Source organism: Penicillium roqueforti, assembly GCF_015533775.1.
Source record: "Penicillium roqueforti strain LCP96 04111 chromosome Unknown scaffold_05, whole genome shotgun sequence".
In the NCBI taxonomy this organism is placed as follows: Eukaryota; Fungi; Ascomycota; class Eurotiomycetes; order Eurotiales; family Aspergillaceae; genus Penicillium; species Penicillium roqueforti.
The window spans coordinates 694243-719303 of record NW_024067569.1 but is presented as its reverse complement, the minus strand read 5'-3'; the positions used below and the strand labels follow the sequence as shown (position 1 = coordinate 719303).

Genomic DNA, 25061 nt, shown 5'->3' with positions numbered 1-25061 from the left:
CGCACATGAAAAGAAGAGAGGCAGAAAGTGTTACTACATACGCCTCATGACAACTTTCCCTTGAATCTCCTGGTCTCCCCGCATCAACCCCCCCGATTCTCATTCCCTCTGCATTCCTCCAATTATGGCCGACTCTTCGTCTTCAAGCTTTAAAGGCGAGAACAGATCGCGCCGCTCCTGGACATTATCGGCAGAATCAAGTGCAATCGGTAGCAACGGTCGGTCATCCCAGGAGTCGACCCTCGAGAGACCGAAAACCCAGGGTGGAGAAGCAGCAGATCCTAAGGCTGGTCCTAGTGGATTCTCAAAGCTACTCGATGCGCGTCGGAGGCGGAAAGAGCATAAAAAAAAGCAGCAGAAACAAGCCGACGAGCCGCCGGTGCCGACTGTTGTTTTGGAACAAGACCTGCATGAAAGCCGGTCCAATGAATCTCGCGATGGGACCTCCGCAGCCCCGTCGTCGAGCACAGACAGCTGGGTGCCGGAGAATGAGGGCAATAATCTATTGACAGATGATTCCGAGCCGGACGGGTAAGTTGAACAACTGGCCTTCTCATTGTCTTGAACTACTCCTAACCAGCTGATCTTTTTGGCTTCGTTTAGGCCCCCGCCGCTCACCTCACATGACTCCCATACCGGATTCTACACGTCGTCCTCCCCAATGATCAAGACCAAATCGGTGGATACCGCAAATACGGAAGGATGGCATGGTGATGCCGAGTCAGCTGTTAGCGGCTCTAGTGCCACCGGGTCAGAATCAAACCCGGGTGATAGAATCTCCCGACGCGCAACATCGGGTATGGCATTGGATGTCCCTACGGACTCAAATGGCAAGAAACGCAGTCCATCCCCTGGGCGACGCCTGAGAGGCGCGTCCAATTCAGACAAAAAGGGTGCCAGTGACGACGCTGAGGCTTCATCAATTAAGTCTGGGAGCAACAAAAGCCGAAGTCTGTTCGGAGGCAGCAGGCGGGGCAGTCTTTCATCAAAACGAGCACAGGCAGCCCCTGACGACGTTCCGCCTTTGCCTGCGCCAATTCGTACTGATCTAACGGAGGAGAAGCCTCGTGCGCTTGAAGCGAGCCCCATGCCGAACACCCCACCTCATACCGCTATTCCTGCACCAGAGACGACTGTAACCCCTCCAACACCAACTGAGCATCGCCCTCTCAGTGCACAAATCCTATCTAACAATGTTACCGATTCGCCCGAGCCCCTACAAGAAAATTCTCCCGGTGTTACTATCGTGAGCCCCTCTGGAAACATGATCTCTCACCGCCGGGTGCGGTCCGCTTCTGCAGCTCATGGCCCAAGCAAATTGTCCAATTCAGTGTCTGCACTGACACCTCTTGAAGAAAAAACCCCGGGGGCGAAGAATGCAACTTCAAACCAGCAAAGTGGCTTCTTCTCCTCCGTGTTTTCAGTTGCGCAAAACGCCGCCACTTCCTTAAGCAACAGCATCAACGCACAACAGAGAAATCGTCCAACATTTCAACCTGTTCCTGCTGATGCTGATAAATCACTCAATGAATCCACCTCGGAGGAGGGCGAAAGGACATCGGATAACGGCAAGACTGAAGGGAGACCATCTGCTGTAGAGACTCTTGGGGCAGGAGATCTGAACTTCAGCCATCTGGACATTGACGCACGACCCGGTGAGTCAATCACGACTGCCGACGGCGTGGTGATTACAAAGCCAGTGAACCCCGCTGACAACCGCAAAAACACAGCTGTTTCCCGGCGAGATGAGGAAGCGGCTAAACTTGAAGACAAACGCGCAGCGCGCGCTGTTCAAGTAGCATACGAAAGACCCTCGGAGCTTTCATTGACGGGCCCTGCGGAAGACGCCCTGGAGATTGAGTCTAACACCTCACTTCCGAAAGATAGCTTAATTCTGGGTGATCAAACTCCTCCCAGTGGTAGTATTATTGACGGTGACCTAAGCGGGGGCCTTGGGCGCTCAGGCAGTGTGCGCAGTAGGCTTGCCCGGCGTCATCGGGGCTCATCTGGGGCCACAGCCTCGACGATTGGAGCGATTGGCGCCAACCCCGCTGCCCTTGGTGTTCCTGGCATCAACTCCAGTGTGCCTCGGTTGACTGGCTTCGCTGTTGCGAGTAAGAAGCGCAATCGGGACTTTCACCAATTATTCCGGAGCGTACCTGAAGACGATTATCTTATCGAAGATTACAGCTGTGCGTTGCAACGTGAGATCATTCTTGCCGGCCGCATTTATATTTCAGAAGGGCACATCTGTTTCTCTAGTAACATCCTGGGATGGGTCACGACTCTAGTGATCAGCTTCGATGAGGTTGTTGCTATCGAAAAGGAAAACACGGCCATGGTGTTCCCCAATGCTATTGCCATTCAGACACTTCATGCGCGTCACACGTTCCGCAGTTTGCTCAGTCGCGAGTCCACCTATGACCTAATGGTTAATATTTGGAAGATCAACCATCCCACCATTAAGAGCTCTGTGAACGGAACCCGCGTAACCCATGGCACCGGTGATAAGACAGAGAAGGTCGGGGAGGACGAGAGCGAGTCCGAGAGCGAGGCCACCGATGAAGATGAAATATACGACGAGGACGAGGAAGGAGAGAATGCCGAGAGCTTCTACGAGGGTGGCGACAGCGCCAACAACAGTGCAACATCATTGCCATTGCAAAAAGGATTAAGTCGTAAGGCTTCGAATCTATCCACACATGCTGCCGTGCCAGTGGCCGGCACAAATGGCAATGGCGATAAAAAGAACGGAGACAAGGGAACTTCCAAGGACGCGACTCCTGATTTCCCAGGTCCGACTACACATGCGCCTACCGAGTACGTCGAAGCCAACGGACAGTACGAAAAAGTCATCAAAGATGAAATAATTCCTGCGCCGCTCGGCAAAGTCTTCTCTTTGGTTTTTGGCCCAGCGTCGGGCGAATTTATGACCAAGTTCCTTGCCGACAATCAGAAATGTGGAGAGCTACAGTTCGAGGGAACACCGAAGGGTTTGACGATGGAAAGCCCAACCAGGAAGTACTCATACATCAAACCTCTCAATGGCTCTATCGGTCCGAGGCAGACCAAATGTATCAGCACCGAGACCATAGACTTATTGGACCTTGAAAAGGCCGTTCTTGTCACCCTGAGCACCCAAACACCCGATGTGCCTAGTGGGAACGTATTTGCTACCATGACCAAGTACCTCTTCACATGGGCTCCTGGCAACCAAACTCGCTTCCTCATGACTTGTACTATTGAGTGGTCAGGCAAGAGTTGGCTTAAGGGTCCTATTGAGAAAGGTGCAATTGATGGGCAAACGACCTTTGGTAATGAGCTGGTCAAAGCCTTGCAGGTTGGTGTTGTTCCCCGTGGGCGTGGCGCTGGACGAGGCAAAGGAAAGCGCAAGAAGGGCGATGCCGCAGGGCGGGAGTCGACCGCAGCTGCTTCGTTGAAGGTTACTGTGGATTCCAACACCGGAAATGGGGAATCATGGGGACTATTCGAACCAGTCCGCCCACTCCTAGAGCCCTTTACCAGCCTTCTCAGTCCGCTATGGACTAGCAACGTCGCTCTTCTAGTTATCGCAATCTTGTTCTACATGGCGTTCTTCCGATCCTCGCCGTCGTCGTCCATGCTTTCGTCTGATGTCGGCTTTCCCGGTCACAGCTTGCCTCAGAGACTGGCCGCATACGAGGAGATGTGGCGACGCGAAGAGACTGAGCTCTGGAATTGGCTGGAAGACCGGGTTGGCATGGACGGAATGGTATTTCCAAACGTCTACCGGTCGCCCGAGCCACACCCAAGTCGTAGGTCATCTGGAGCTAGTATACTCGATGAGCGCGAGCTCGCTGCACGGCTTCGCGAAGAGAAGATCACTGACCGTGAGATGGACCATGCCATTCGCACTACCCGCCAACATCTCGACGTCCTTGAGAAGATGGTGGACAAACGCAAAGCCCAATGGGAAGCCGATGAACCAGTGAAGTCCGAATTGTGATGGACATCGATGGTTGTTCCTCCTTGCACATAAGCCCAACCAGGCTCCCCCCTATCCTCTCTCCTTTATAAACTTGTCTCTTGCCAGAAAAGTCCCACAATTTTCCTTTTCCAACACCACACAAAATCTATTTCCTTGTCTTTACAACTTGTTTTATTCTCATACATTTATCGGGGTGTTATCCTGGAGTCGTGGTAACAAGCAGAGCTTGTCCATGCTGATATTCACCCTCCTCACATTCATTTTGAACAGTCCACCGTCATTATCCGACTCTCCCTCCCCATATCCTTCGATACAGGGGCAGGTTTTCCTTGCATGTACATGAGCGCCAACTATCTTGTCTTTACCGGTCCACGAGCTACCGGCTTCTATTTTCTTGTTCTTATTGCTTATTTTTCATCTGAGCGTACTAGCTACTTCTTTTTTTTTTTGTGTTTCATAGGTGGCACTGTATCCCTAAAAGTTTCCCATGCAGCGTGTTTTTGCTGTTTGGATATCTTTTGGAGTGCTACCGTGTGCTCTCTTTTCTTTGCCCATTGGGCTTCTCTGTGAATACCTTGAGCTATCGCTATGTTATTTACATATTCAATTTAGGCTATGCCTGACAGCCTTGTGTGCGTTCGTACTACTAGAAAGTAAATTACTTGCTTAAGCTTGAGATAAGCTCGACCATATGTCCATATCACTTAACAAGAGAGGAATATCCCGAATGACTGCAATAGCCTGGTTTATAAATATCAATCAAGGTATCTCGCCAAGAAATCTTCGTTTCAATCCATTTTCTTGAGCACTTGGTTTTTTTCATACTTCCCTGTTGACTATGTCACCCCTTTCCCCTTCCAATGTTTCCCCTTCACTTCTCACTATTTCATTCTTGCACCTGAGATATTAGTTTCCAATTGATTTACACGCGACTCTTTGAGCAACTCCCGAGATGAAATCGATCAGACACATCACGACGCGTTCGTTGACTCCATTCCGCGGACAACTCTTCCCGATGCCTCCTCGGGAAGCTCTTCTACCCCAAAACGAATTGGCCTGGCTCCCAGAAGAGAGGAAGACGGCACATGAACTGATAGAGCACCCATTCCTCTAGAGACCGAAGAAGCCTAGCAATTGATGGAGTTTAGGCAGAGAAATAGTACTTGATGGGCTCAGATCTACGTGCATGATACTGACTGATATATCTCGGGAATATATTACGATAGAGGACAGTTGGAGAAACAGCGCAGTCTTGGATACATGATCACCGAAGGAATCTAAAATACTTAATAGATGTATCGGAAGCTGTTGGAAATCGTTAGTATTGTTCTTACAAGAGTTGGAATCGCATCAAGAGACATACTTCAGGTTTTCTCGGTCCGTCAAATCCAGAAATGCAGTCGCATCCAGATCTCTCCCCGCAAGACCACCCTCCATTTGGGACTGGATGCGATCGCGCTTTTGATTTTCCCAGCGCAGCAGGAGACCAAGGATACTGATCAAAACGGCCTCGATCAAGTGCGAGACAATCATGGACCAAATGCCGAGCGTGTAGGTAGGTCTGTAGTTCGAGTTAGCTCCGTGGTTCTAGGAATAATAGAACTATCCTCGAGGGAAGAACACACGATTGATCCGTTTTGTAGAAGAATGGCCCGGCAATGTTTCCAGTGCAGTATCCTAGGAACAGAACAGCGTTGGTGACGACTTTCTTAGTATGGCCTAAATTCATAATATTATTAGATTTTGTGATGTTTCAATCGAACTCCGAAAACAGATGTCACTTACCAGCCGTGTTGGCCATCTGCATACTCAAAACAAGTACAAACGCAGCATTGTACGGCCCTGTCAGGTAATAGCAAATCAAGCGGCCCACACTGTGTTCGACAGGAACAAAGCGAAGACCAAAGGAGCCGGCAAGGTTAGGAATCAGGAAGATGAGGACGAAAACGCATCGTCGATTCTGAAAGCGATCGTTGAGGTAGACGCATGTCAAAATCGAGATAGCAATGATAAAACCGTATGGAATCTGTTTGAACCAGGTTAGCTGAAGACTATTTTGTTATCAAATAAACCCTACCTGCATAAGGGTGGTCACCAATGTTGAGAACCCAAGCCCTTTAATAATTATGGTGCCGAAGTTCGATATACCACCGTTAGGAACATTGCCTATGTTGATGTTAGTCGATGCAACGTATCTGGACATGGCACAAGTCACATACAAACCACGCCAAGAATGAAGAACATATAGAGTTTGTAGTCCAGGAAAGCCTCCAAAACCTGATACGGCTTGAGATGTTTATTTTCGACACCAGTCTGATTTTCTCGTAAACGCTCAACAGCCATGCGGCGTTCTCTCTTGGTAAGACCTTTTGCTGTAACGGGTGAATCTGGGAGGAAGATGAACATGACAATACCCCAGGTAGAACATAGTGCACCACTAAGCAAGGTCAGCAAAAGGACAGTTTGAATGAGCGAGAGAATTAGCATACATTACGAGAAACTCGTATTTCCAAGACGGCAGTGCACCTTTAAGATGACCAATTCCATAGCCTAGTAGCCCACCCAATGCAATACCGAGGCCGTTCGCTGTGTACCACAGTCCAAGACGCACTGGCTGTTCACGACGGGTATACCACATGCTCGTGATCAACATGAAAGCCGGGTCGGAGCAGGCCTCGGCGGCACCGCCAAGGGCTCGGAGAACAGCGAGGGTCTCGAAGCTGTTACATGCAGCTTGAAGCATGAGGAAGACACCCCTTGAAGAGGAATGTTAGTGTCTAGTTGTATTCGAGATCAGTTTAACGAACCACATGAAAATATTGGCACCCAGATATTTCCCTAAACACGTATCAGATGGCTATCCAGTCAAATTGCCAGGGAGAATCATACCGATTGGAAGACGCTGCATCAGAAAATTGGTCGGGAATGCCCATGCCAGGAAACCAAAATAGAAGATACTGCTCAGCCAGCTATACCGAGTTCCATGTAGATCGAGATCTTCCCGAATTCCAAAAATAGCAGCATAGCTCAACGTTGTCTATTTCCAAAACGCGTGCTATTAGCACAGTTTTTCGGCCAAAAGGGAGAAAATAGGTAAATGGTCTTGAATCAAAGAGACTGACCTTATCAATGTAGAAGAACGCATAGCAAACAGCCAAGTAGGGCAGGATCATAAAGTCAATCTTCCACAATAGCTTCCTCGCCTCCACAGGATCGACTTCTTCGTGGAGCTCGTCCGGGTCATCGAACAGCGCCATAGCCGTGTCGCCGTCAGCATTCTTGGCAGCCTTAAAATTGGAGTGATCTTGGTTGCTTTCTTCGTGCGTGATAGTGGGAACTTCGGCGATATTGGCCTTCGAGTCAACATCTTGGGATGGAACAGGGGGATCATGGTTCGCCATAATGGTGTTACGTTCGTATGATAGAAAGTGCGTATAATATAAAATAGAGAGCAGAAATCAATGAGCCTGGGCTAGATGGAAATATATATAAAATGCAGGACCAGCCGGGGGTTGGGACGACACGAAATGTATAAAGCGATAACAATAACCTCGGAATGACCCCGAGTCTCGCCCCTTGATTCAAGTCAAAGCTGGGACGTCTTCGAAAAGCAGCCATTTCGTACTTCCCCGCGAATTCCAGACCCTACCTTGCCCCAAGCGGCATAGCTCTCAAGGATCATCTGCGGGGAAGACCCAGTACGGGGCCCCCACGCCGTCGTGTCGCGAGCTGATCTGTCCCAAACGTGGGGAAGGTGGGTCTTGGCTGACGAGTAGAGCAGAGTCAAATCGAAAGCACTGTTCAGTCCATCTTAACAAGTCTGGCTGAAGGCCAAAGCTTGCCTGGCACAAAGGCTGCTAATGTGGTCGGCGAAAGTCCGAGGACTCGGAGATGATGCCGCTGGACTGATCATTTCTGAAGTTGTTTACACCGACTCATCGCTGAGCGATAATGCAAGCTCCTATGGATGGCGTCCGAGCTTCCATGACAGCCGAAGATGACAGTTGTGAAAGCGAGTCTCAACGGCTGAAGCTGCAAGGAGTATCATGGTTCACCGCCGCAATGAAGATGCTTCACTTATCCATATCGAGATGAATTTGTAAGCAAATAGCAATGCCCCTTGCTAGTTAGCTGGGTATGAGACCGTATGACATATGATTAAGAGTTGAGAATTTCCTTCTTTATACGAAGATTCCGATTCCGGTGTCTCAAATTAGATTTCTTCCCACGGAATCCGACTAAGAAGTTATCGATAGTAAAAAGAAGAAAGATTTGAATTAAATTATGAGCCACAAATCGCACTTTTGATGGGAATGATCTTCTACGCAAAGATACTAGACGGTTAGTCAACTTTTTGACGGGGATTACCATGGCCATATGTGGCTGCAGTGTCTATCGCCGGTTGAAGTTCAAGAAGCGAGACTGTATCAGAAAAAAAAATCAGTATCACAATTACAAATGTAGAACCAAGATATAGAATATATCCACTTACCGCCACGAACAAGATGATCAGGTTGGACCCAATAAACGCCGCGAAGATGCCCAGATCCCGCCATCGGTTGTCAAAGGACATATTAAAAGCCGCATAGAACTGCTCTCCAACCTTGTACGCACAGTACTTGCAAGCCTGCGCCGCGTCGTCGACGATGTATCCGTTGCCACCGCGGTCGAAGAATGGCTTCATGTACTCGCCACAAGTGAGGTTGTCAGGGGCATTGAACAGATTCAGCTCCGACTCTGTGCAAACTACATCCCGTCCCTGTAGCTCTGTCACGACCATTCCGCCGATCAGACGAGTGAATGGATCTAGATCGTACAGCCATGCACGCCAGAAGCCTGGCATCTGCGGCTTGGGGATTGCAACACCACAGAATAGAGAGAAGATAATCACTACCGGTGGGTTGATCTGAGACGCAATGAAGCTGTTGGGGGTCAGGGCTGAGATCATCTGACCCAAAGTCACAGAGAACATCTCGGTGATGAGGATTATGAAGAACTGGTAGCCGGACCGGCTGGACTCGGTCTGGAACCCTGGGATGTAGTACAAGGGGAGGAAAAAGCAGACGGCGCACAAGACGCTGTATGGGATTTCGGCGACCACCATTGACAGTGAAAAGGCAAATTGGCTGTAGGTTTTTGATGCTGACTCGCGGTAGAAGATCAGACGCGCCATATCGTACCGGGGTTGAACCATTTGGAGAATAATTGCTGGTAGCACCGTAACGTTGAATATAACGAAAATGCGGTATTGCAGCGAGGAACGAGAGTCATCGAGATTCAAGAATACAAGACCCGTGATGATAGAAATCACAACATGGGTGTAAAGCCTGGTGAAGCCATAGTTCTTCGAGCGCCAGAATGATAGATGTGTTCGCCGACCGACGACTTTGATCTGGTGCCAGAGAGGTGAAGCGTATTCTCTATCGACCTTCTTCTCGTCCTGATTATCCCGCACGGCCTGCGCACGCTCTTGCTTGATCTGAATGATTTCCTCTTTGACTTGATCCAGTTCAGGAGAAGTGCGCCAAATGTCGCCCCAGTCACGGTCTCCGATCCGACGTGTTTGGCCAGCGCCGATGGCATCAAGCATCCACTCGGCCGGGTTAGCATCCGTGGGGCAATCGGCACCATTGCGACGGAAGTAATCCAGCAGAATCTGGGAGTCATGGCCGATATCACCGTGGTAGATGCATTCACCTCCTCTTTGGAGTAGGAGCAGACGATCAAAGCTTTCGAATAGGGCGGAATTGGGCTGGTGGATGGTGCAGAGAATAGCCTGTCCTGCTGCTGCTAGCTTCCGAAGGAAACGAACAATGTTCCAGGCAGATTGGCCATCCAGACCAGAGGTAGGCTCGTCCAAAAATAAAAGCAGTTCAGGCTTCGCTGCCAGTTCGACGCCAATTGTGACTCGCTTTCTTTCTTCGACTGAGAGACCAGTTTCAGGTGTTCCGATGATTGCATCTGCCAGGTTCTCTAGCTCCAAGAGAGTGAGGATTTCTTCTACGTAAGCGTACTTTTCCGATTGGGGGGTCTCGAATGGCTGGCGCAGATCCGCCGAGAAACGTAGTGCTTCTCGTACCGTCTGCATGTCTTCGTGAATGTCAAGTTGCTCTGCGTAAGATGTACCTCTTTGGAACGAGGTGCCTGGAGGTTTGCCATCGACGAAAATATCACCAGTTACCACACCGATGTTCTTTCTTGCAGCCAAAACATCCAACAGCGTTGTCTTTCCTGCACCGGATGCTCCCATGAGTGCCGTCAACTTTCCAGGCTGGACATAGCCGTAGACAGAGTTCAGAAGACGTCGGGTACCTGAGGGCACAGGAACTTCGTAAGAGAGGTCTTCCCAGGTGAACACGGACTTGGAGGTAATATTGAGGTTTGATCCTGCATCAGACTGAAGAGTCTTTGCTTGTCTGCTTGCTTTCCTCTGCATCAAAGCCTCATTTAGCTCTTTGCGCTCGGCGTTCTCTTTCTGGTAGAAAGTGATGGTCTTGCCGCCTGCACCGAATTGCAGTGTTTCTCCAAAATATAAGTTTGAAATGAGGAAACCAACAATCAGAGCAATCATGATGCCAAAGTTTCGCCAAAGATCACCATTCAGATAACTGAAGCTTTGCGCGATGTAGTTGGAGCCCGAGATGATTGCTGACCCAGGGTCGCCTCCCACTAGAGTACAGGCCTGGTGTGCAATGTCGGTATAACCAGCTCCAGCTGGCACGAGTGAGTCTTTGGTACATGTCAGAGTAAGGTGCCTAAATTCGTTGACCATCAATGCAGCGAATCCGAGACCAAAGGGGTTGATGAAGTAAATCCATCGCAGCCACACCTGAGCGCCAGACCACTGAATAAGATATCCGGACGTCAAAACGAAGAATGTAATAATGACGGATGCAAACTTGATGGCATAATCGAAGTCAGGACATAGACATCCCACGGTTCGGAAGAAGACTGTCATAGTCACATAGCCCTCAAGGATAATCAAAACAAATATAAAGAACGCCCCAGCATCAAGAACCAGTCCGCACATGAAGTAAACGATGATACTGAATACGAGGATCCTCGCGATGGCAAATGCAGTGTCAACGATAATCTGTGCAATAAAAAGTGCGCTTGGTCGGTAGAATGTGAATGAACGGTGCTTGTTGACAATTGAGCGGCCCATCATTGTGGCTGCAAGTTCCGAGAACGCCTGGAAGCCATTGAACAGCAGACTGATGAATAGAAGACCTCCTCGAGTAAAAGCACCGGCACTGGTCTTGGGTTGATTGAGCCATACAGTACCCAATATGATGGCAATGCCAACAGAGGTAACCCAGGAGACGGTCAATGCAAACTTGTCTTGCCATTTAAGGAGGAACTGCCGTTGCATCAAAGCCCAGGTTTGTAGGTGGAAAGGAATCGAGTATACAGATGATTCAGAGGTAAACTTGCGCTTTGCCTCTTTATTAGCAATCTCGAAATCATCGTAGATTTTCTTTTCCTTCTGAATCTGGGCGCGGTAGGATTCCATTTCTTGGTCTAGTCTTTCACTGAAGACGGATTTGTCAAAGGCTTCGACCAGCGCTTGTGGTGTAGATGGCACATCGTCGGCACTTCTTCCATCTTTGAACTCCCTCTCGAAAGGATCGGTGCATCCTGTCAAGTAGTCGGGCGTGGTTTGACGAGGCTTTTCGCGGAAGCCGAGGCCTTCGAAATATGATCGTGCTTCGGATGCAGGACCGAAGAATACTTGACGGCCATTGTCAATCACCAGGACCTTGTCAAACTGTTTATAGATGTTCTCGGACGCTTGGTAGAGTGACACGAAGGTTGTTGCTTTGTATATGTTGGTCAAAATTCGTAGGGACTTGGCGAAATCGAGGGCAGTCGAGGCATCCAGACCACGGGTGCTGTTATCCCAAGCCAATACAGTCGCAGAGGTGATCATCATTTCTGCAATCGACACGCGACGCCGCTCACCTATTCTAATTAGCGTCAATTGCGATGAGACTGCACACCTAAAATGGATTGCTTACCTCCAGATACACCACGGATAAACTGGTTGCCAATCACGGTGTTGGCAGTGTGCTCAATATTGAACATTTTCAGAAGCAGATTGGTCACTTTCTCTTTGAACTCAGCTTTCGACACACCAAATGGGCGCTTTCCAGGGGTCTTCGTGTCGAGGGCGAATCCAAGGGTTTGTTTCACAGTCAAGGTGGGTTGATGAACATCATCCTCTTGATTGTATACGGCTTCTCCGCGGAATCTTTTGGAGAACGAATCCGCGTCGAAAGGACCATAGAGCACCTCCCCATCTACCCCGGTGTATCCAAACCGCTGGTTCGCGATCACTTTGAGGAAAGTCGTACAGCCTGATCCGGGACGCCCAAGGACCAAGACCATCTCACCAGGCCGTGTGAGACCCCGGAAACCTTCCAATATGTTGTACTCCTGGCCTTTCTTTCTCCAACCGAAGAGGTCAATTAGTGTTCCGGGTACATTGAGAAAATCGATGATTGCATCTGGGAATGTTTTGATGTATGTCTTGACGCCGCCCATTCCACGAACTGACAGGTTATTCCAGATTACACCTAGGAAGACAGTCAGTACTTGTTTATCCTCCCTATGTTGAGTGTCTTCGGACCGATATGCTTGTCTTTGATGCCAGCCTCCTCGGAAGCGACACGATCGCCACGGAGAGTGGTCTCCAGGTCCCATGAATCATCCGACGTAGTTGAACCCTCATCTTTCTCGATATCTTCAGTGGTGACTCCCGTCTTGGATGCTCGGGATTCTTGTCTAGATAATCTGTGGGCTCGGTGCGATATGCTGGAGAATTGTCTGCTCAAATCAGAAAAGTCCTTCTCGGCGGTCATAACATCGACACCCGTCTGGATCGGGATATCGGCCGGGGTGTTGGCGATGCGAATTTCTTCCAGCTGGCGTCCATAGCTGTTTGAATCCAGGGTATCCACGTCTGATTTGCTGCTGGTTTCCGCCATGGCCAGCTTGTGGTCCGATTCAGTGGTTCTCATTGAAAATCTCAAAAGGGAAGGATAACCCGTATAAACTCTACGGCAAGCACGTCCACGGGTACTCCCCTGTGGGTGGAATATTAAAGTACTTTCCAGAGAAGAAAAGTAAAAGACTATTCAGGTTTGGGAAAGCCCCTGAAACAAAGCATTAATAGAAAAAAAAGGAAGCTAGAAGACAGCGAACAAGCTAACCCCGAATGATTCTTGGCTCAAGTTGGGTAGTATCTCGACGTCTCCGTAGGCTCCACCACGCGCTAGAGCTGATTTTTTTTTCGGGGTTAAGGAAACTAGCGGTGTTGGAGATTTAGGCGTCGGATGAAATTTGCGTCCAAGCAAAGCCCCCCAAAGCCCAAACAAATGTGGGGGCAAGCCTCCACGGACGGCATATTCCGCGGTGGAGTGACCAGATTTGAAGATGCCAAGCAGACGGGCTCCTAAACGGGGAAAAGCGTGCAATCCCAGTCGATATGACTCGTGATGAGTCGTGATCACTCTGCAGATGATTACAAATTCAATCATATCGTGCAGGAAATCTCGTTCTAGAGCAAACAGCGAAGAGCACGGATCGTTTATCGACCTACTGTTGTGGAGAAGTACCAATTAGTGCCCTCCACTTTACGGGGTATAGGCAAAGACAACGTACAAAGTACGGAGTACATATCATTGAACATGGATAGACCCTGCATAGTACATCTATGTTCCATATCGTGTTGCGTATGATCCGTTCATAGCGGATACAAACTCGCATATCTCCCTATATTGTACTCCGTATACATGCTTATGCTTGGCAGGACCATCAAAGTGTAGACTTCCATTTACTTGGACTTAATAACTAAAGCCTCGAATACTCCGTAGCTGCTAGTTAGTTATCTTGCCTCTTTGCAAAACAAGAAGACAGTCGCAAATTTATTCCTACGCGTCGCGCCAGCACCCATCTAGTTAGCTCCGGGATATCTCCGGGTGACCGTTAGTTTCTCCTGTCTACTCCATAGAAGGCCAACATTTCAAGAATCTGACACGTTTAACCTTAGATAACCCACTTTGCTCATTTATAGGCGAAACACAATCCATGTCTTTATTGGGTAGCATCCACGTGCAGGAGATGCGCCGCCTTGCATATTCGGAGTTTCGCGACCAATCAATGTTCTTGATGTTTCCGCAAAATTACCCGCAGACATCTCATAAACTGGATTTCCAACGGTTCGAGATTTTCCTAATTTGTTGCCGCTTGAAGTCCTGTTCACTAAGCGCATAGCCTAAAACTAAAAGAAAGGCCGAAAGCAATCACGTGATAGGTGGATACTGATTACTAATTATCAATCTATTTCTCCCGTGATCCATGGATCCGTGGAGACTAGCGCTAGTGACTAAAACTTTATTTGTTTTGAACCTATGTCGTACCCTGTACAGAGTACAACAGAGCACACCTTCTCATACTTGCTCAAGCGTAGATCATGGTATGGCAACGGGCGACAACTCCGGCGCCGATCAATAAATTCGCCATCCAAAACTGCGGGTCCCCGAGATCGACCTTAACTCCGGCCATCCACCATGTTCTTGGCAATCTGCATCGCCACCAGAGACCATATGTACAGTACATACTCATGCGCATCGCATTGCGTGATTGATTTGAGAGATAGAAAACAATTCCCTTGAAGCCTTGTCCATGGCCCTGGGAATTATCAGCGTCATCTGCAGCAGTCTGCTTATGAAAACTTGGCCGCCTGATATCAGTATGAAAATGTAGATGTTTGAATGTGCGTGTGTATGAAGAGGTTCAATCTTCCAGTTAGACTCTAGGTATACCCTATGAAGATCGATCTTGTAGGTAGAGCATTAAAGAGGAAAGAGGATCCACTCTTGATGATCGAAGCGACCTTCTACACAGAGTGATTCTCGCGAAGTAGATCATTCAATGGCCTTTACATACAATGTTGTACACCATAATCTGCTGAACAAAATCCGCGCCCTATTGGTATTGATTCCATCATAGTAGTAAAGGGGAGGGAAAAAAATAGCATTCTTCATCCCGATCCCGAGACCATCGCCCATTAATGGCAGCTGTGATGCCCCTTGCCATCGACCTTTGCCCACTGATTCATTTGCTCCCAAGCCGACAAACCGACACAGATCGCAATCCGCCATACCATTCTACGACTGAGTCCCTCGCGCCACACACCCCAGATAAGGGTCAGAATAGAAACCGCCAGAAAAGCATTTCGCAGTTTCTCGACGCCAGCAGTGGCCACCGAACCCGCAAAGAGAAAATCGAGGACAGCCTAGAAACTTAGTATATGCATTCAATACCATAGTGACATGGGAAATGACATACTGGTAGCCAACAACACGAAGATGAAAGCAATGCGGAGCCTTCCGGTAGATATTTAACGATTAACTGAAAAGGTCTTCGCAGAAGGGAGCCGTCATGGTCTGGGCTAGACTTGCACGTGGAATTTTCGGAGGGTTTTTCTGTGGAGCAATCGCTGCATGACATTTTGAATATATATAGAAAAAATGGTCTGGGAGAAAATGAAACCAGGTTATGAAGCTAGACTGTGATTTGTATAACTATATATTGTCGCGGGATTTTCGCGTCGTCGGAGAATGCCCCACAGCCCCTGGCTTTACCATACTGCAAACAAGTCAAAATACACCTAATTGGGATGAGCGCTCGGTTGGTAATTCGTATTTCTTGGCGGTTATACAGATTATAAACGTGAGGAGTCAGCCCATACTATATGTACAACAGTGAGTGTGGTTCCCAAGCTTTGTCCTAGAATTCTGGTCTTTTGCTCTAGCGCAGCGGAAGGTGGCACGTGACAATAAAGTCATCTTTCTTCTTATCTGGGTCCTCCGAGTAGGTGCTTTCTAAGCGAATCCAAAGGGCTTGTTAAGTGCTTCGCTAACCACGTATTAGAATGCCCTACTAACCGGGGCACCTGCCATTACCTGAAGTATTTCGACGTTTCTAGGCACAAGAAGCATAAGGAGCGGGTTGATCGGCTTGAGAAGTAGGAAGGGAGTTTAACTACTAGTTTTGACGTAAATACAATTCCCCGGGTATTAGTTGACACGGTGAGCGGGCCCTTATTGAACCGTCATTTTGCCACCTGGCGGCTTTTACCGCCTTCTTTACCTTACTACACCTCCTTAGCAAGACCATCGACCCTTCACACTTGACGTTTCACCATGACGACCTCAAAAACACCCGACTCGTTTCAAGCGCACAAGGCCAGGAAGCGCCTTGATCAATTTTCCACCGACTTGGAAACGGCCATAAACCATGCGACAAAATTCAAACCTTATCGAAAGACAGCTGTAATCGCCTTTCACTGGGAGAATGATGATATAGGGGTCGAGCCTCTCGAGAGAGAACTCCTAGACGTCTTCAAATCTGTTTATGGATTTGAGACCGAGAGTTTCACGATTCCGCTTATCGAGTCCCAGTTCAAACTTCTAGAATGTCTTGTTTCCTGGTCACGACGAAGTTCTGGAGAAGATACGCTCCGGATTTTTGTTTACTCAGGGCATGCGGGGTTTGCTGGAACAGTGGCCAGTCGCTGGGACTTGGCGTGAGTTATACCCTATCTTTAATTCTACTAATGTATCCCAGCTAACAAATAATAGCGGCAAATGCGATCAGTATACCGGTAACCTGCAAGGTCCTAACCTCAACTGGTGGGAAATTCGTGGCTACCTCGAACAATACACGGGCGAAGTTTGTTATCTTTTTGATTGTTGCTCCGGAGGATCAGGGGCCTTGAGCGCGTACCACGGCGCAGAGTTTATGGCAGCCTCTACCTGGGATCAGACAGCAGTGTTGAATGTCCATTTCTCCTTCACCCGAATTCTCATCGACGAGCTCCGTCAGTTAAACGGTCAGGCTGAGACGCTGGCTAGTATCTATGCCCGAATTTTCCGCTACGCACAGCAGAATCAGATTGGGGCTGCACCAATCCATATCCCTAAACCGAATTCGCCAAGCGTGACTATCGGTTGTAATCGCTCAAGGCCGGTCACAAGAAGCGTCGACCGAGAGTCTTACAGGGTGCTACTTAGCATCAAAGTCCGGGAAGAGATTCCCCTAGATTTCACCCAATGGAAAGAATGGCTTACTCGCAATATTCCTGCTAACGTTTTGTCCACTAATGTCACTGTCGAAGGAGCATTTCGAGGCTCTAGTCTCCTTCTTTTCACGGTTCCTATCGAGATCTGGACTATGATACCGGCTGATGACCCATCCTACACATTTATTGGACACGTTACGTCTCATAATCTCCTGTCCCAACAACCGACTCAAACAAGCACACTAACAAGCACACTACCAATGCACTCTGGCGCTCCATCTGGAAGAGAAAACCAGCCACCGCGAAGCCCCAACAGAAAGCCGTTCGGTAGTCCTAAGCGTTGACCATCTCGTTGAACAGGCTTGGATTGTGATTTGCCATTCCCTCCCCCCCCCCCCTTTGCTTTGTCTTGACTTGCTTTTCCTTATTTTCGAACCTGGATAATGAGTTCTACTCTACTCAAAATGGAATTTTTCTTTCTTATAATTCTTCTTGAAAAGGATCCTTCCCAAGCGAGCTGCGCAGCGCAGAACATATAGTAAAATCGATAAATTATAACATGGTATTTTAACAACCAACGCTTTCATTACTGTCCGATAGCAATTGATAAGCATTTATAGTATCATATATCAGTTTTGAAGAAATCGAAAACTTGCATTGTTATGGTATCGAAAAATACATCGCTGAACCCTAGAAATATATATTTCTCAGTCACTACTCATTAATCACTTTATTGAATCCCTCCAAATCCTCATAAGTGGATGGATGTGCTCCACTCCGAGGTTTTCAATGGCTACTAGTAAACCTGGACAAAGCGCAGAGCGTCTATGCCAAAACCGCCTTAATCTGTGCCTCAAGTTTCTTCATGTCACCGCCAACAACGCGATTCACCTCCTTGCCGTCCTTGAAAATGACAAAGGTGGGCATAGCGTTCACGCTCAGTTCCCGCGCAACACCTTGCAGCTTGTCCACATCCACCTGGATAAAACGAACGTTTTCGTACTGCTCGCTCAGTTTGCCGACGACGGGAGCGACGGCCTTGCAGGGTCCACACCAGGTTGCGAAGAAGTCAACGACGACGGGGCCGGAGGAAGTGAGGGCTTTGAAGATGACTTGGCTGGACGGAGATTAGGATGGAATAAATTGCGAGCAGAATCAAGAGTTACTTACTTGTCGATCTCGGTGACCTTTCCGTGAGACATGATGGCGGCTGGGCTCGATTTGCGTGACTTAAAGAAGAGACGGACAGCTTGTGAGGGGTTAGTGTTTGGTTGTTTGTTTCTGTTGGAAGTGGTCGAAAGCTATTGGTGGACGAAGGTTTGGATCATAGGAGATAGTGCGTGGCAGTACTTACCAATGTATATCGCAGTGAGGATTAGAACGGTCTTGAGCTCCATCTTCAGATGTCGGCGGTTCTCAAGGTCTTTGGTGGAGCGTCGTGCTATTTAGCGCAGCACGTGACCTGAAACTATGCCCTATCTAGAGGTACGTGATCACGACATTTGAGGGGCAATGATGAGGTCTCAAGTACCTTGGGGGCATATAAGTGTCTTACTCCGATCATGCCAAATCTGGGCATTGGAAACTTGGCGAGTCTAATATAACGGCAGCCACCAATAAGCCTCGCTATCTACCGGACAAATAGCGTGTGATGCGCTTGCTTTTTCACGTACTATTTTCGAAGGTCTAGAAGCAAAGCTATGTACTTGATACATTCCCTTTAAAGCTAATTGGTATAAAATCTTGCTATATGTAATATCTCGTCGACAAAGACAAGGGTAATGAATATCAAAAAGAAGCGGACCCGGGCCAGCATACCAGACTATCTTGATTGCAGGTTTCGCCACGGTAATGCATCCCTATAGTATCCCTCACGGGCCGAGCCATAAAGAGCTTTGTTATTTCGCATTTTCGGGGGCGTGATCCGTTCTTCATTCTTGCGAACAAGAATAGTCGGCCGCTTATACGTCTTTTTGGGAGTCTTTTATAGCTATTTCCACATTATTTGTTATAGCTAGAATGCTAGCTGTGAAAACGACTCAAAGGAACAAGACAAATTTCCCATGCACAAGCTTTGATAAGGCCTTCGGTTGGGTGGAAGGCAAATTCTCAAAATATTACCCGACTTTATAAAAACTCTTGCATGATGCTTAATATGTAGGAGCAACATTAGTTTCGGTACAGGATAAATCTAATTATTATTAAGCTCAAGAAGAGTCGATGATCCTTGATCAGCCTCCCAACGCGAGGATCTTGAACTTTGGAATGTTTTCGGTCTGTAAATTCTCCGACTGGCTTAGATTGCTGTAGTTTATGTTATCTCTTCGTTTTTTATCAGGCCTTCGGGCTGTGAACTAGCAAGCCCCCAATCAAAAAACATGTCTCACATTCTTTCTAAAAGCTGTATATGTATGTTTCGGCTCTGGAATGTAGCATAGGAGCGAAGGTTTCATATATACTCCGGAGTCCGCCGTCGGTCCATATATTCATCGTGAATAGCCACAAACTGAAGGAGCAAGCAATAACCCCCTTCTATACACTCAAACCTACTTGGCATGGATTTGCGACACGAAATTCCGAAAATAGAGCCTGGGTTGAGCTCTAATGACACACTCACCGATTCCATTACCCGAAACATTACCACAAAAAATGCTCCAAGCACGACCGGATCGATGCTGCGTCTTTCATTATGGGTCTCGTTTGCCGCATGGATCTCGAACTTCGACAACGGCTACGCCGGTACGGTGCTGATCATGCCGTCCTACAAACACGCCTTTGGAAGCTGCGTGCAAGTTATAGACCCGAATACGTATGCCGAAATTCGACATTGCTCATTGACGCCACTACAACAATCTCTTATCAGCCTCAACTTCTTGTTCGTTGCCATTGGAGGTGCGATTGCGGGCATGACCGGCCGATACTTCGGGCGCAGGGGGTCAATCCAAGCTGGATGTACATTGGCTATTATCGGTGCTGCTGGAATGCTTGGCACCAGCGGTAGCTTCTTGCGCTACATGGTGTGCAGATCGATCAGTGCTGTGGGAGTTGGACAGTTGATTGTATCCAGCGTCACTTATGGTTCTGAGTGCATTGTCGCCAACAAGCGCGGCCTGTCCTTAGGGTTGTATAATGTTGGACTTGCCGGAGGAAATCTTGCTGCTTCCGCGGTGTGTGCAGGTTCTGCTCGTCTAGAGGCAACCAATGACTGGCAGTGGAAGACACCCATTTTATGCCAAATACCCTTGGGGGTTATTCTCGGTGCTGGGATTTTGATGCTTCCCGAGTCGCCGCGCTGGCTTATGATACACGGTCGAGAGGAGGAGGCACGCAGCTCATTCGGCGTGCTATACTGCCAAAGTCCATATTCGCCGGAAATCACCATGCAGATTGATGATATAAGAACCAACCTTGCAATCGAGCGTGCAAGCCTCAAATCTGTCTCATGCTTTGATATCTATCGCAGGAAGCATATCAGCCGTACCTTGATATCTGCTATGATCATGATTGGAATCGCCATTACTGGTATCCAATTTGTACAACCATACGCTGCACTGTTCCTCAAAGGAGTTGGCATCAGTGACCCATATTTGATCAATGTTATCATCGGCTTGTGCATCCTAGGAGGATCATTTTTTGGTCCGTTCATTGTGGAATATGGCGGAAGAAGAATTGCCATGCTTTCCGGCTATATTGTCATGGCTGTCTGCATGCTCACTCTTTCCTCTGTGAGCACCGCTCTTGGAATGGATACAAGTGCAGAGATAGTTATCGTCGTTCTTCTGTGTTTGTGGGCTTTTGTCTTTGGTGGGACTATTGCTGCGAGTGCTAACCTATCTTCTGTGGAGATGCACAGCGTCTCACTCCGCACTTACGGACAAGCCAACACAACAGTGTTCTATGGTATCTTTGCCTTTGGTGCAACATTTTGGACGCCTTACATGTTAGGTGCGGGTTATGGGGACATGGGTCCCAACGTGGGCTATTTTTATGCAGGTGTCACCGTCGTCATCGCTATTTTAACCTTCTTGCTCGTGCCAGAGACTGCTGGAATTACACTGGAACAGATTGACGAAGGTTTTGACTCGGGAATAAAGGCATGGAAAACGTCACTACCCAAGAATAGAGCTATTGCTTCCTCTCAGAAACGAAGTATGGCAGGTGGACACGTTGGAGCTTGATGAATGCTTCTGAAGCGTGGTCAGTTGGCTCTGAATGTCATAAAATTTATAAATTATAGTATATATAGCTCGGGATTATCAGGTTTGACTCTAAGCTCTAAACTTGCAACATCAACTTCCGATGGATAGATGATAGGGAATTACCTACCTAAAGTGCAGAGAAGCCAAATATCACGCAGTACGCCTCGAACCGCAATGATCACCTAATATATATATATATCGGATCTCTGTCCTTTTCGCGGTTTCATTGATCCCACCTGAATAATTTCAATATTTGACGCTTTTCTCATTGATACCCATTTCTAGTAGTGCAAATATACACAAGTTTCACCTTTGCTTTGGTCTGTTGAACTAATTGTACCGAAGTGTCCACATACCTTCCCGATTCGGTCGGCACTCCGACCGAATCGGGATAAACCTTAACTAAGCGGCTCGGCAGCCTCCGCAAACCCCGAACGAACTACACTACCTTTTTTATTTCTCAAATCAGGCGTTGCGAATTCCGACAGGTCATTATGGCTCTTACAAATAAATATTAATGTGTAGTCACAGCAACTTTTCTCACCAAATGAATTACGACGCGCTGCGAGCTGTGAGTTCCATCACATGGCTTCCAGCATTCGCATACTGATGATATTAGTGTGACCTTTGCTTCTCGAGAAAGGTTGAAGAAGTTCATCGAGTGTATTCACTGCCTAGAGACTGATGCTTTCTTGATAGGTTCGCTGTGATAAACAACTACATTGTGCAAATTGTACCGATGCAGGCGTTGAGTGCAGTCGTACAAGAGCTCGACGACCTCGCCGGCAATCACCATCGGTGTATGTTTTCATATGACGCTATTTCGATCTATGCTTACTATATGAAATAGCATATCTGCTCTCGGGGAAAGATTGTTAACATTGGAAAGAACAGTTTCAGAGTATGATTACCATTCTTCTTTACTTCAATGCTTCTGTTGATTGACCATTTAGGGGCATTGAAAATAGAATTCCATCAAATGTTACTGATCATTACGATGGAAATATGCCGTCGAAAAAAATGAGATTAGAGCATGCCTCGCCAATAGAAGGCACTCCGCAACCTACCCAGAATGAATGTGCCATTGGCTCAGCCACACACCTTGCAGAGAAGGCAAGAATCGTTATACAAGGAGAGCTTGATGGAAATGAGTGCATGGACCGTGAACGAAAGGCGATTCTCAGATCTGCCCTGCAGTTTGTGGATGTTACGGGGCAGAGGAGAAGCTCAATTACCGACAAATTTTCGCCATTAGAAGTGTCGCATGAAGATTTTCATGATGGTCCATTTATTGCTCCATCACCAGAGCTGCTTTACATGCTTCTTCCGGGTATAAAAAACCATCTGAATTTCAAATACATACACTAATAATAATACAGAGCCAACAGCTACCATCGGACGTTCTAGTTCCGTACAATGGCCGGACCACATCTCGGATAAAACATTGGAGAAGATGGCTTCAACCATTCTCAGTGACAATGACCTTGAGCATGGGCAGGAATTCTACCAGTACTGTATATGTGTTTACGTGAAAGCCATATTTCATCTTTTCCAAAAGCCGAGAGCATATATGGATCCCCGCATCAACGCACAATTTCTGAAGTCCAAGAAACTATATGAAACATATGCCTTCCGTGCTCTCAAGAGGCTCAATTTCTTGAATGCCCCAACTCTTCCTCTCATTCAGTCGTTGATATCTGCCGTATGTTATCGTGCTTCCTTATACGAAAAGTCACTTATTGATAACTATTGAACAGGCATTTTTCATGCAGTATCTTGGCAACATGAGTCAATCCTGGATTTTCAACTCATATGCTGCTCGTTTGATAACTGCTCTGGGCTATCATGAAATTCGCAATCCGCCTGGGATGTCAAACCTCAATGAAGATATCTATAGTGCTGTATGCTGGTGCTTTTACCTTGACCGAACTCTGAGCACCCTTCTTTACCGACCATTGTCGCTGCCCGAGCCCTGCATCTCTCCTGCAAATCTGATTAGCGCCGACCAAAATTTGCCACATATCCCATTAATACGAATTCTGTTCGATCTAGCTCAGGTCCAAGGAGAGCTGTTGAATTGCGGAAATGCAGATAACACTCGCCAGATAATCGCCAATCATTCAAGACTTCAGGAACGAATGGAGGTCATATATTCAAGATTACAATCAGTGAGTTTGACTAAATGTCTGCCTTCCTTCAAGCTAACTTCTTGTTTTAGAGTCGAGTCACAGCCCCTGACTGTATCTCTGCAGATTGGATCTCAGGCGAATTTTGCTATTACGCCATTCTGGTTGATATCCTTCGATCGCGCTTAAAATGTGCATTTTCTCCTTTGACACACAAGGAATGTGTATCATATTCTCGCAAATCTCTCAGAGCACTGCATCATCTTCAGAAAAATCTCGCGGATGTTCCAGGCTTCGTGGATCCTTATCCCTCATTCCTGACATGGTTAGTTGGTCTAGTTTCAGGGTTATAAGTTCTTCCACTGATATTTCCTCAGGACTGTCCTTCTATACCCATTCAGTCCATTCTTCGTTCTCTTTTGCAACATCATTGGAGAACTAGACATGGATGACTACAATCTAATGCAAGAAATCACACAAAGTCTATCTCAGTTCGCCGCAAGTCCATACATCTCAAAACTGCTGAAACTTCTGTACTACTTGCAGAATCTCTGCGTACCATTGATCCAAGCCAAGCAGCGTATGGGCCCGCAGGTCAAAGTTCCTACATTGTACCCTTCGATGGCTGGGACCTGGCATGTGGGCGATCCAGCTAGTGATGAACATTCACATCTCTTGATGTCTAGCTCTCCATATGTGGATCCTGTCGCTGAAACAAACCTTCAACAACTACAAACAACCAGTGATGGAAGCTATGCACCTGATGATGCGTTGATGTGGCAATTATTCAATAGCCAAATCTCGCTGGAGTGGTTCGAGTCTAACCCTTTTTCTTATTGAGAATACTCGAAACTTCTCATTTCCTTGTTTATATATAGAAAAGTTGTCTGTACGATTTATGCTTTTAATTTTATATACATCTAAGACTTAAAAAAAGAATACCAAATAAATAAATGACCTCATGCGGCCGGCTATTCTTATTTCTAATCCTTTGATTTCTTTGCCTTTTTGTTTCATGACTGCTTGTTACTTGCTTGTCTGTTTCTGTTCAGATTTTGGGCGCATACTATAACAATATTGGCATGCTATTGCCCTAACCAATCTAGGTTTTCCCTAAATCTCTAGAGTTATTTTGGCGAAAATCTACTGTTTCCCAACTCCAGTCATTTTATATGTACTCCGTACTAGTTAGTTAGTTGTGGATGCGTACATAATAGTGGGGCCAATATGGCTCAGCCTCTCAGCCTCAGCCTCAAGTGTGGCTGGTTATTCACAGTCTTAGACTGAAGGCCTATTACCTGTTAGGTAGTTATGACAGTTTCATGAGACGCAGTTGTGATGCTAAGCCTTCTTATGACTCAATCGCAAACAGAGGGCATTTACCTAGGTACATAATACATAATACATAATGTATGGGAGCCATTGTCGGGGAAGAATCTATACCAATCTGAAGACATCTATATATGTCTCACTTATAGATAACACATTACACATTCAAGTAATATTGGAAATATTCGCAGACAACCGTGGACATCCACCATTTAATATCATTCCAACAACCTCGGAATACCAGCGGACATAGTGCAGGTCGTGGCAGGTGAACCCCGTTGGCGGTGGAGACAGTGCCTTTAGCGTGGGCGCAGCTGATTCCAACACACCTCAAATCTTACCCCCCTCAAAAC

The 25061-nt window shown here is 47.3% G+C and overlaps 8 protein-coding genes across 8 annotated transcripts; 4 read left to right on the top strand and 4 right to left on the bottom strand.

Moving 5' to 3' along the window:
- Positions 1–124: 124 nt before the first annotated feature.
- LCP9604111_3447 (GRAM and VASt domain-containing protein) lies at positions 125–3985 on the top strand (the record flags this gene model as incomplete). Its single annotated transcript, XM_039071036.1, has 2 exons — positions 125–531; positions 604–3985. 2 exons carry the CDS (start codon positions 125–127, stop codon positions 3983–3985), a joined length of 3789 nt encoding a protein of 1262 aa, XP_038930714.1.
- Positions 3986–5253: 1268 nt separating this feature from the next.
- On the bottom strand, positions 5254–7368 carry LCP9604111_3446 (putative MFS allantoate transporter; the record flags this gene model as incomplete). Its single annotated transcript, XM_039071035.1, has 10 exons — positions 5254–5272; positions 5331–5528; positions 5593–5686; positions 5753–5993; positions 6045–6133; positions 6187–6404; positions 6457–6723; positions 6775–6805; positions 6857–7004; positions 7090–7368. The coding sequence occupies 10 exons, from the start codon at positions 7366–7368 to the stop codon at positions 5254–5256; spliced, it is 1584 nt and encodes a 527-aa protein (XP_038930713.1).
- Positions 7369–8359: 991 nt separating this feature from the next.
- Positions 8360–12987, bottom strand: LCP9604111_3445 (putative ABC transporter; the record flags this gene model as incomplete). The annotated part of the gene is made up of 4 exons (XM_039071034.1): positions 8360–8389; positions 8460–11929; positions 11986–12543; positions 12597–12987. The coding sequence occupies 4 exons, from the start codon at positions 12985–12987 to the stop codon at positions 8360–8362; spliced, it is 4449 nt and encodes a 1482-aa protein (XP_038930712.1).
- A 2051-nt stretch (positions 12988–15038) lies between these two features.
- LCP9604111_3444 (uncharacterized protein) lies at positions 15039–15481 on the bottom strand (the record flags this gene model as incomplete). Its single annotated transcript, XM_039071033.1, has 2 exons — positions 15039–15266; positions 15320–15481. 2 exons carry the CDS (start codon positions 15479–15481, stop codon positions 15039–15041), a joined length of 390 nt encoding a protein of 129 aa, XP_038930711.1.
- A 695-nt stretch (positions 15482–16176) lies between these two features.
- On the top strand, positions 16177–17398 carry LCP9604111_3443 (uncharacterized protein; the record flags this gene model as incomplete). Its single annotated transcript, XM_039071032.1, has 2 exons — positions 16177–16559; positions 16615–17398. The coding sequence occupies 2 exons, from the start codon at positions 16177–16179 to the stop codon at positions 17396–17398; spliced, it is 1167 nt and encodes a 388-aa protein (XP_038930710.1).
- Positions 17399–17879: 481 nt separating this feature from the next.
- LCP9604111_3442 (thioredoxin family protein) lies at positions 17880–18451 on the bottom strand (the record flags this gene model as incomplete). The annotated part of the gene is made up of 3 exons (XM_039071031.1): positions 17880–18171; positions 18225–18303; positions 18409–18451. The coding sequence occupies 3 exons, from the start codon at positions 18449–18451 to the stop codon at positions 17880–17882; spliced, it is 414 nt and encodes a 137-aa protein (XP_038930709.1).
- Positions 18452–19609: 1158 nt separating this feature from the next.
- LCP9604111_3441 (uncharacterized protein) lies at positions 19610–21232 on the top strand (the record flags this gene model as incomplete). Its single annotated transcript, XM_039071030.1, has 1 exon — positions 19610–21232. The coding sequence occupies one exon, from the start codon at positions 19610–19612 to the stop codon at positions 21230–21232; it is 1623 nt and encodes a 540-aa protein (XP_038930708.1).
- A 568-nt stretch (positions 21233–21800) lies between these two features.
- Positions 21801–24219, top strand: LCP9604111_3440 (Zn(II)2Cys6 transcription factor; the record flags this gene model as incomplete). Its single annotated transcript, XM_039071029.1, has 9 exons — positions 21801–21824; positions 21873–21896; positions 21953–22053; positions 22104–22154; positions 22207–22583; positions 22633–22955; positions 23011–23421; positions 23472–23704; positions 23757–24219. The coding sequence occupies 9 exons, from the start codon at positions 21801–21803 to the stop codon at positions 24217–24219; spliced, it is 2007 nt and encodes a 668-aa protein (XP_038930707.1).
- Positions 24220–25061: the final 842 nt, after the last annotated feature.